At 35.0% G+C, this 11688-nt stretch overlaps 2 protein-coding genes and 1 long non-coding RNA gene across 6 annotated transcripts; 1 reads left to right on the top strand and 2 right to left on the bottom strand.

Moving 5' to 3' along the window:
• Nucleotides 1-980: 980 nt before the first annotated feature.
• Nucleotides 981-4511, top strand: LOC117984459 (uncharacterized). 4 transcript variants are annotated; one of them, XR_011236712.1, is made up of 4 exons: nucleotides 981-1250; nucleotides 3153-3206; nucleotides 3637-3713; nucleotides 4310-4511. It is a non-coding gene; the product is annotated as an uncharacterized lncRNA (long non-coding RNA). The 4 variants fall into 4 exon arrangements; XR_011236710.1 differs by having other exon boundaries at nucleotides 981-1262; XR_011236714.1 differs by lacking the exon at nucleotides 981-1250 and adding an exon at nucleotides 1570-1588.
• Nucleotides 4418-5313, bottom strand: EMC4 (ER membrane protein complex subunit 4). Its single transcript, XM_034971031.2, has 2 exons — nucleotides 5080-5313; nucleotides 4418-4982 (listed from the first exon to the last, which is right to left on the bottom strand). Exons 1-2 carry the CDS (start codon nucleotides 5133-5135, stop codon nucleotides 4520-4522), a joined length of 519 nt encoding a protein of 172 aa, XP_034826922.1. The 5' UTR covers nucleotides 5136-5313; the 3' UTR covers nucleotides 4418-4519.
• On the bottom strand, nucleotides 5079-10965 carry Tat (Tyrosine aminotransferase). The gene is made up of 5 exons (XM_034970614.2): nucleotides 10567-10965; nucleotides 8964-9292; nucleotides 7865-8338; nucleotides 7416-7598; nucleotides 5079-7051 (listed from the first exon to the last, which is right to left on the bottom strand). Exons 1-5 carry the CDS (start codon nucleotides 10709-10711, stop codon nucleotides 6863-6865), a joined length of 1320 nt encoding a protein of 439 aa, XP_034826505.1. The 5' UTR covers nucleotides 10712-10965; the 3' UTR covers nucleotides 5079-6862.
• Between the last annotated feature and the right edge of the window lie 723 nt (nucleotides 10966-11688).

Genomic DNA, 11688 nt, shown 5'->3' with positions numbered 1-11688 from the left:
TCCATGTGTTGTTTGAGCTGTTCGTTGAGTGTCAGTCGTTAATTTCAGCCATGATTGAGATGTTGATTCCTGATTAGTGACTAAAGTGATGGACACCCTATAGCAAGGGACCAACAATGAACGTCGGCTGCATAACCTTGCATAACACACCTTTTCTGATTCTATGGAATTTTATAACAAATAAAAATATAGTTATGTGTAGGTATACCTAATGTTTTTATACAGACCGTGTGCTTTTTTTAATAAGTTAATTTCCATTGAACCGTTTCGTTTGACTCGCAAGTCACAATGCGTGTCAAACGCTAACAATTATTATTATGTAGGGTGGTACTTGGTAGGTACTAATCTAATCTCTACCTACCCACTAAACTACTAATCTCTATGCACTAAACTGTCTTCCTACTTCCATGTTGACACGTTTCTAAAGTTACCCGTTGCTGTAAATGTATTCATTTGTCTCTGAAGCTATAGAGAAAGAAAAATGTCATTCTTATTGTCAAAGTCAAAAACGTAGATATAGTAATGAAGGGGTAGATTTAAGTACTGTGTAACCGTGTTTGAGATAGCGATAGCACGACGTAGCGATGAATAACACGACAATTATTACCATTGTTTAGTAGTCAATATTTGTATTAACCGATCAACAATATTTGTATTAAACGTTTTTTTATGTGAAAACATGTAATTTATAACTATTAAGAAATACAATGATGCCACGAATTCTCAAAGTTTGTTTTGCAACAAAAGTTGCATTCCTTGTATGTATTCTTGAAAAAAACCAGTTACACAATAAGGGACAAAAATCGGTTAGCTGCGTCTCTGTTTATCACATTAGTAACTTTATCTGTGCTCTCTTTTTAGTGTGAATTAGAAAGCAAACGTTCCTGTATCTACCTTTATTACTCTATCTACAGCATGGACCTCTACGGTCAAAAACGACATAGGTACCTGTGTCAAAAACACATACCTCAAAAACAGCTGTCTGTCAGTGTCACGTCCTCACGTCACAACTGCAAGTGTATTACTTTACTCTATGGTCACAAATCTCAAATCTATCGGGGTTTATTTACTTTCCTTATTATAAAAGTAGGCAATTAGATATTAAAAATAATCTTTGTACTTATGTACAATTTAACTAAATTATTGCAGAACGCATAGGTAAACATCATCTTCTTAAATCTTAAAATTCGATTCAGTTCTAAGTGCATAATATTATTAATAAATCGCTTTAAAAAATGTTGAAAGGACTGGTGAGTACCTTTGTAAGTAAATATTTATATTACCTATTCTTTACTTAATTGCCAACATGTGCACATTAAGATGATAACATTAATTACCCTAAACCTTAAAACCTTTAAAACCTTTTGTTTTAAACTTAATTTAAAACATTACAGAACTCCTTTTCACTTATCAGCTTTATTATATGCTTAACATCATAACTATTTTCATTTTTGCTAACATATTATTTTTAACGGATTTGTAATTTAAAGCATTCATACATGATTTTCTTCCTAGTGGCTGCAAAATTATTCAAATTCAAGAATGAGTTAGCGAAAGACTAAATTTCTGAAATTCAACTGAATTCAAGGTGGGCTTTTAAGGAATGAATGTCATGTTTGTTAACTTTAAACATAGATATATAATACTTAATAATGGCACCGATTCTAAGCACAACTTAATTTTAGAGTATTCGCACCCTCTTCTTACTATTGTAATATGAAAAGGACAGAAGCAGTTTGACATTTCTAAATTTAATTTTTAGATGGTAAAACCCGTGATTTTAGCACGCACTCGCGAACCTACTGTTTAAATTTGTATTGTGCACTAAAATTTAGAGTCTTTAAATGTGAAAGTCATGTTCCGTTCCTTTTTTAGCATTAGTAAAAAGAAAAGGATGCAGATACTCTAAATTTAGTTTAGAGAGAGACTAGAGAATCGGGGCCAATATCACATTAAAAAAATGCAATTTTTTTGGTTTTCTTACAAACATTGTTTGATAATAATAATATCTATTGTAAAAAAATGTTTTCATAAGAATACATATCATAATAAATTATACTCTCAAAATAATACTTATTAGCTTTTGTGTTTTTTAAAAGATTTCTAATTAATTATTTATCTGAGCTTCTTGATTTGAGCTTAATTTTGACAGCTAATTTCAAATTTAGAAAGTCACATTTCTCAATCAGTTTATGTTATTTACATTTTATACCACATTTTTATAATAAAATTTGAATATACCAAAAAATCTGCTTATTCTCAATATACCTAGTAAATGTGTACATACATTTTATAGTAAAATTTGTGTAAATTTGTACCTAATAAAATGAATTCTTGTACCTAAAATGCCTTGTTGTCAAAGGCCACCTGATGCTTGTAAACCTCCAGCTCCAGCCATGAGTTGTATCCCATGGTTGATAAAAAATAGTGTAAGTTATTTGTACTACCTACTGAATTAATCATGAGACTAGTTGTAGAGGCCACAGGAAATAATGATTGTCACACAAAGGAGCAAAAGACCGGCCAAGTGCGAGTCGGACTCGCGCATGAAGGGTTCCGTACCATTATCTATAAAAAATTGATATGATAAAAAATATGTTTATCAGGGTTCGTGAGATACAGCCTGGTGACAGACAGACAGCTGAGTCTTAGTAATACGATCCCGTTTTACCCTTTGGGTATGGAACCCTAAAAAAGCATACTTAGTACCTTTTTCATTGAGCAATCGTTACAAAATAATAATAAAAATAAAAACATGTCCAAATGTGTTTACCTTATTTTCTCAAAAAATTAAAAATGTTGCTAGGATCACTATGGTTCTACTGTGACCAGTTAAATTGATATTTTTTATTCTTCCCAAATATTTTATTACTTATGACTTATGAGTTACGACTTATACCTTATGCTAGCCTGATTGATCTGTATAAAATATTTCCGAATGTGTGCAATAATACATTTTGAAGAGACCACTCTTAAAAATCTTTACATTTTATTGGACATATTTGATTTACCAATGTATTGCGCTTTAGTTGCAGTTCAATTAGCATTTTATCCATCCATATTTATCTAGTTTGATTTGATCACTTGATGACTTCTGAGAAAATTATTATGAATTTAACTCTATATATTATCACTTCACTTTTTTATTCCAGATCATTTTTGGAACTGGTGTCTACGCAGGGGTTTACATAGCACAAAATTATCAGGTTAGGCATATTTCTTTGATAAATTATTAAATTGAAGCCATAATAATGTTTAAAAAATTTAAGTACTTACAATATTTTCCTTAATTTGAAAAAAAACTGGAACAATCCTTAAATTGGCTCATTTCTAATAATCTTCATAATCAATGGCTTCTAGTAATAAAATTTGATACCTTATTATTTAGAATGGCCCTTTCAATTCAAACACTAGGACTCACAAAAGAGGTCATTTTGATATCATTACTGCTATTAAGATTTGATTAATTTCTAGTTTGTGATGGTTTTTCTATTTCTATTAATTTAGTGATTAGGAAAGCTGGAGTCATAAAATTATTCCTGGTTCAATTAATAAACTAACCATTGTGGCCTCTTTTGTGTTTGTCACATTTCTGTTATAATTTTTATACTTTGGTCACTATTTTTCTAAATGCAGACTGCAGTTGAGTGGTTTTGCAAGAAAACATCTGAGACATGTGACAAGAATAGTAAGAAAAAAAAGGATCAGAAATGGTTGGTTTTATTGTTTTTAGTACCACATTAAAATAATTTGAACCAAGAATATATTTTAGTTTTTATATTTTACACATGGCTTCGCAACTTAGCTTAATAATATTCATGATGATTTAAGATTATTTCTCTTTGGAAAGGTGCCCAAGCTTTTACAATGGCCCAGATTCTCTAGTCTCTCTTTAAACTAGAGTATCTATCTGCATCCTTTTCTTTTTACTAATGCTACAACGGAACATGACATGGAGGTTGTGCTTAGAATCGGTGCCAATGGCACCGATTCTAAGCACAACCTAATTTTAGAGTATTCGCACCCTCTTCTTACTATTGTAATATGAAAAGGACAGAAGCAGTTTGACATTTCTAAATTGTGTGTGATGTGATTTTAGCACGCAGTCGCAAACCTACTGTTTAAATTTGTATTGTGCACTAAAATTTAAATGTCTTTAAATGTGAAAGTCATGTTCCGTTCCTTTTTTAGCATTGTTAAAAAGAAAAGGATGCAGATAGCTAAATTTAGTTTAGAGTAAGACAAAGGAATCGGTGCCAATGTTAGTATCAATGTACCTACCTATTGGTAGTCATTTATTTATTTTTAGATCGACAAAGTTGAAGACCCCAAGGCACTATTTGAAAAAGCTCAATGTTATGTGAAAACGAAAATGGAAGAATTAAGCAAGAAAGGCAAGGACTGAAACAACTGTGCATAAATTATTAATGAATTTAATTTTCTGTAAATAACATTTACTAGATAATATACAGTTTAATGATTTTAAATAAATAAAGGTAGCTGTAAAAAGATACTGTGTTTATAACATAGATAGCCCCCCTCCAATATATTCCACTCTGGTTATTGGCTCCTCAAATGCTAACCAATCACTGGAATGAGTAGGCAACAGTCCCATGCTCTGGCATTTATATAGAGCTAACAATATATTTACAATGTTACCAATAATGTAAACGAACTTTTGTCCCACTGCTTGAGTACCTTCCACCATCTTAAATGTACTTTGTGTTGAAAACAAAGCCTTCACTGGTCTAACAATCAGCATTCCCACCATCATAATTGGAAATATGGAAATAGAATTGCCTGCCATATACATTATGAAAAGATTCATTGGCACCTGCTTCAAAGGTCCAAGAGCAACATCCCATAGCTTTTTGATCAAAAGAAGATTGGAGTCCGTATCTTTTGATGATTCTGTATAATTTGCGCTAGTGGATTGACTATACCCTGGAGGAGAAGGCAGCTCAGATGTTTGCGTTTTATTCCTGAAATAATAATACAAAATATAATGATTAGGAGTAAGTAAATAACTAATTTTATAGTTATTTAACCAACTTTACATAATTACAGTTTTCGGCTTACTTTTGGTTGAAATCCAAGGCCCACTTAATTTTTTTGCTAGATTTTACTTGTGACATCTTGTAATTGTAACAAAATCACAGATTTTCTATTCCTATAGCCTTAAATTGTTTTTATAGAGAAATAATTGAATTATATTTTAACTTATAACCGCAATGCAGTGATGAGTGAATAGAAATTAATACAAATTCTTTTCTTTGCGCTTTTCCAACTTCCAAGATTTTTTCTTTTCCTATGCTTTTTTTTATGCGCGTACGAAATTCTTACACTGACAGCTGACAAAGTACTCTGTGCAGCTGACCGAAACGAAACGTCTTTCTGCTTTCTTTAAAGTGGAAACGGGTAACATTGGTATAATAGGGGGGGTCTATTCATTTTTGCATCAAGTGGAGCGAGGTAAGAACTCTAGTAATATAGTAGATAATCTATGGGTAAGAAGGAGGCGACATGACATCTACGGTTTTGTTAGATAGACGATAGACCATAGACGGTCTATCTATCTGGAGGAGTACTTACGTCCGCAGTCCGCACACTCGCGCGGCGCATCACCGGCCAGAAATAAAAGCACCGCATGTTCGCGCGCGCGGATAACGGACCGTACGAGCACCTCCACGGCATCGCTCCACCCATCCCTAGACCGCCGACCGGGCGTCAACTACCTCGTGAGCTCCTGCGATCGCCATCATTGTCGCAGAACGCAAATGATCCAAGCGACGACGATTACGACGACGCGAGACCCACCGGACTTGACCGCGTCTCCGCGCGCGGGCGGCGGCGTTCGCACTAGCGACAAACAAACGCAGAACAAGTCCCCTAGGGCCTTAAGCCAAGATTGGCAGGCCCAAGTCGGTGTAATTCCGACTTAAAAACAGTCACCAGGGCACAAAGTTGCCCTGCGCCCCATCCGGGTAAGGAGGCCATGTCTCGAGGCCCGTACCCTCGCTTGGCCGTTCCGGCCAAACGGAAAAGACCCGCTCATCTATCTAACAAAACCGTAATTTTAATTTTTATGGTCTATGATAGACCATTAAAATTACTTATGATAGACTTTATACCTACTACTAGTTTTTATAAATTGAATAATGGACATGAGGAATAAACTAAACCCGATTTACAATTTGTACCCGATTTAAAAGTAGGTTCTTCAAATGCTAGATTGTTAGAAATGAAACAGTATTATCATGTAATAATATTCTATTGGGTATATTCATGATCTTGATAATAAAAAATAGGTAGGTATAAGTCCCGCTAATTGCTAATGCGCGTGGTCGCCATTTTAGTGACGTCAGCACTAGACTGAAGTTTCGAGCTGATATTTTTCAAAGAAATTGTATGTAACTAACTAGTTACTACTTCGTAGTACAACAAGAATTATTACCTCCTATGTCGATGATATTTTTATTTCGGCTGACGTCAAAATGACGTCATTTCGATGTTAATGAGACATGGTTCCAGCGCAAAAGCAATTTGCGGGACTTATATGAAATACATAGATGTGTCGTCATAAACATTTGACGTAGGTAGGTACTTTTTTTTAGTTAAATCGATAATTTAAAATGGTTAGCAAACTTAAAACTAATGTGACGTAGATTTAGGAAATTTGAAAGACCCTTTATTTAATCATTCCTAAAAAATATTTTATTTGTGTCATATAGGGTATTGGCATCATACCTATTAAGTAATTTTAGCTATTGATGGCTCTACCTGTCAACAGGACAGGAGAGTCATCAATTGTTACACTAAAAAGCACAGTACCTAAGTACCTATGTACCTAAAGACAAGTAAATCACACGACATTGGGTATTTCTTCACATATAACTTTCACTTCATTCTCAATATCATTGTTTTCAATTTTTTTCCTTATTTCACCCATTACATGGTCTTTGCAAAATATTTTTATCCTTTGACATGCCTCCTTTAGTTTGTCTTCTGGTACGGTTAATACAATTCGCATGTAGTTAGGATATTCGAAGCACTATAACAAAAAGAACATTAATTATTTACCTTACATGCCTTATAATATCATATGCCCCAATATCTAAATTAACAATATTTTTCACACTTTTCTTGTTGTTAAGAATAGTCAAATTAATAAAGATTCAAATATTCAACTACAGTACCTACCCGGTAGGAAATATTGTAGTTACATCGACTTTTAGAAAGAGATAGCGGTTTCGTAGAGCGTTGTCTCTGTCGTTGATACCGACTACCTACTGTGTCCGTACCTATCTGATTTCCAAAGGCTAGGAGACCTAGGACGACTACTGGCGAACTCTACAAAAATGAATTTGTCAGACTTTTAACTGTAGGTAAACGTAAGAAAGAGCAGTGAGCAATACCTGTCCTGGCAAGCAGAACACAGATTGTTCAGTCACGAGGCTTTCCACAAACTGGCATTCATCCTTAAACTCAGGAAATAAAGACATTTGTATGCCTATCATCATATACATAGCTCCTTGGGGCTCAATTGGTCGCAGTCCGGGAGCGGTTCTTAATTCCTTATAAGCTAGTTTAGCTTGGGTCTGAAACAAAATATTCAAAGAGCACTTTGTGCTAAATTATAAATTGACGCCAAACTTCTTGAATTATTAATGTATTTAAAGTGCATAGAATATATTTTATAAAAAAGTGAAAAATTGTTGTAGTGTTTCTAAATATTTACAATGGATCACAATAAATCAAAATGCAATGATTCGCAGTAAATAAAATACATGCAATTATGAGACAACAACAGTAGATAATATTATGTATCTTGTGACACAGCTATTACAGGAAACCTTCCACTCACCTCGATAAACAACAACACATCGTCGAAGAAACTTTGCGGCGTGTATTCTAGAATGGCCGGTAATGCAGTCTGTATTAACGCGCTGGGTCCGAGAATTCTCATAGACAAATTAGATAAAGCCTGTCTTATTTCCTTCCCCAGGACATTATTTCGGTCGTGAATAACTATCCAGCCCATTCGCCAACCAGGAACTAAAAATCGCTTTGTAAGCCCACTGCATGTTAGTACAGGAACATCTTTGGATATAGAAGATATGGGTGTAAATTTGTGGTCAGAGAACACGAAGTGTTCATATATTTCATCGGCTATAATGGGCACTCTGTTTCTGGAGGCTATATCTAAAATTTCATATAAATGTTCCTTATCATACACCGAACCACATGGATTTGATGGATTATTAACTACTATAGCAACAGTATCGTCGTCTATCTGGCTTTCTAAATCATCAAGATCTATTTTCCAATGAGCGTTTGGCTGTAAAGTAATAGATGTATTTAATGATTTTAAAGATTTAAATGAAAAAAATCATTGATTAAACATAAGCAAACAATACAGGATTTGTAAAGGAGAATGCGGTGCAAATATGCAAATACCTAATGCCCACAATAAAACGGAAACTTGTTCTGCTTCTAGAAACACGTTTATGGTTACATTTTTACATTAAATTATATAAATTTTAGTGACAAAAATAATATTTTTATCACATTTACACGAAAGCTTTTCCAACCATCCAAACCATATACTTATATTGTCGTGTATACAAAGCTTAAAATATTAAAATAATAATCAGTATAGATATTGTAATAATTTAATTGATTTTCAATAACAACTTGATCGCTGATAGATACCCAACAATTTGAATGCTTTAAATACGTTATTTATATATAATCTAAAACTGTAATCTACGGTAACTATTTAATATTGGATGGGGACCTACCTATATTATTTATGTTAAGGAAAATTTTAGAAAGCTGCAGATTGCGGCCTTGCACAATCAAATAAACATTTTCTTCATGTTGAGTAAGTATTTACGCGATATCATAGGTAGTAGTAATTCCAAATGATTAACTAATTAAATTGTTTCAGCTTCTCAACTTACCAATAAATTGTAATATTTCGTTTTTATTCCAAAACCTTCTGACAAAGTTTGATATATGGAGAATCCTGGTCGAGGTACGAGGATATTTTGTCCACGCTCTGCAATAGCTGTGATTACCATTTCAATTGCATGGGAGCAACCACTAGTTAAGATTACGTCCTCGGGACTTACATCACCCTGATGGGCACTGTATTTGGCCACTGCAACTCTAGCTTCATAGTGACCCTTAGATGGAGCGTAGCCTCTACTTTTATGTAATTCAATACTTTCTCGAATAGCTTGCAATACTTGGTCCGGAGGGTTGAGATTTCCGAAAATTGTTGGATCGCCTATCAAAAAAAAGAATTAGCTATGTACCTTCAAAATCTAAGCCATTTAAAATAGGTAGGTACCATTGTACACGTTTTGATTGTCAAATGTTGAAATATCACTAATTAATTTATGTAGTGGTAAATTAATTAAGTAAAACTAAAACTAAAGCTACGAGGGTTCCAAGCATAAAAAGTAGGTACTCTGTGGTTCCAAGCGCGCCCTGATAAGAGCTCACAACAAACTGCCGGGTATTCACCCACTTAAAACTCGTTAGAACTAAGCTGCAAAGAAAGCAGCAACACTTTAAGCAACTCATTCCTAAGCTTTCTTATCATTTACATATAATAAGATTTTTCAGTAAGTTGGCGTTTTATAAAAACTTTGAATTTGTTGCGAGACATCTCCAGTAGGTAGGTACCTATGTCTTCTGAAACTCTCTGCGACTGTTATGCAAATTTTGAAGTAGGAAGTACCACACTAATGGTAAGTACCTACTAGCAACTAGACCATCGACAGAGGATCGACAGTTTATTATGCTTAAAGTACATTTTATCAATAAATTTCTTAGGAGTAGTTTTCAATAAGTGACTACAAAATTTACTACCCAGTATACCCACCAAAAATAGACCTGGTTAACCTTGACTTTGGAGATACTCCTAACCCAATATTCTCCTTTCCAATTTCCATACATAATTTGCATACTGCCTAAATTTTATTTTTTAATAATAATTAACGAAATTCATCGGTCTGTCGTTCATCACCTCATAGGTGGAGCGATGACTTATGAAGAGAATTGTGGCTATAGTAAGTGACCGGAGGATCAGTAGGTACACAGGAGTCAGGATCATTTATTTTATTGGCTTCTTGAAATTGAAAAGATTTTTTAATTTGGCATCATGGTATCCATTTGAAATGCGCCATCTTGATTTTTTATTATTTGTTGGTATAGTGGCAATAGAAAAATCTCAAATACAAATTTCTTTTTAATTTCTTTCTCTTTGCATTCTGAAAATTTCAACTCTCTACCTGCGGTTCATTCGAGATATACTTACCTAGCCCGCTGACAGACAGACAGACGGACGGACAGCGGAGGCTGTAATAGGGTCCCGTTGGCACTCTTCCGGTACGGAGCCCTAAAACCCGTGTTTCCTTCTTATCAGAAGTAGAAATTCACTGTTTTATTATTCGTTTATTTTTTTCCCCCGACGTATTTTTGTATTGCGTATTTAATATTATCGAAATCAGCAGTAGGCGATAGGTAGGTACCTAATTTTACGTTTCAAGAGCTTACCTATTGAAAGGGCAATGAGTTCCTTGTCAGGATTAGGTTCCACTTGTAAGTTCTCGACAATTCGTCGTATAGGGTTGGTGGTTTTGCGGGCTAGAGTCGAAGCACGCACCTCCCACTCCTGGCTGCGACGAATACGTTGCGACATTAGCACAAAACTAGCGCGAAATTAAAATCTGCGTCAACACTTGAATTAAGAATAGTGCCTCCCTTTCGATTCACCTCACTTTTGTATCAATACTACATTTGACGGATACTAGCTTCCAAGTGGCGGAACTGGTTTGAAAATGTATATGAGATGACGACAGTAGAAGCCTGTTATTTAAATATTCTACCCTTGCTAACTGCGACACTTATGCTGATGCAATTAATAAACACCATAACAATTTCCACAATAACCAGTGACTTCGGTTTACTCAGATTTTCCGAGTCTACTTGGGTGAATTCGCTCTTTGATAGAATCTTTTGACGACCTCCCTAGCGCAGTGGTATAAGTACTGTGGTCTTATTAGTGGGAGGTCCCAGGTTCGATTCCTGGCAGGGGTTTGGAGTTTTATAATTTCTAGTCTGGTCTGGTGGGAGGCTTCGGCCGTGGCTAGTTACCACCCTTACAGGCAAAGCCGTACCACTAAGCGATTTAGCGTTCCGGTACGATGCCGTGTAGAAACCAAAAAGGGCCTGGGTTTCATAAAAACTGCCATACCTCTTCCAGTTTAGCCCGCGTCCATCTTAGTCTGCTTCATCACTTACCACCAGGTGAGATTGCAGTCAAGGGCTAACTTGCATCTGAATAAAATAAAATAAAATCTTCTTTTCAGGGATCTGTACGCGAAGGGTGCCAACTGGACCCGCTTGATACTTAGCCTCCGCTGTGCGGCCGTCCGTCTGTCTGTCCATGGGCTTGTATCTCAAAAAGCGTAATAGGTGGAGAGCTGGCATAAAATATGTATTTCTATTGTCTCTGTAACAAAAATATAATAGCTGCCATGTAAATTAAAAAAAATGATAAGTGTTACGTCTTGTACGATGGTACGGAACCTTTTGTGTGCGAGTCTGATTCGCACTTGATCGGTTTTTTATAGTCATATTCCTCACTAGCTGATGCCCACGACTTCGTACGCGTGG

Source organism: Maniola hyperantus, chromosome 1 (assembly GCF_902806685.2).
Source record: "Maniola hyperantus chromosome 1, iAphHyp1.2, whole genome shotgun sequence".
Lineage (NCBI taxonomy): Eukaryota > Metazoa > Arthropoda > Insecta > Lepidoptera > Nymphalidae > Maniola > Maniola hyperantus.
This window is presented reverse-complemented; position numbering and strand designations above follow the sequence as displayed.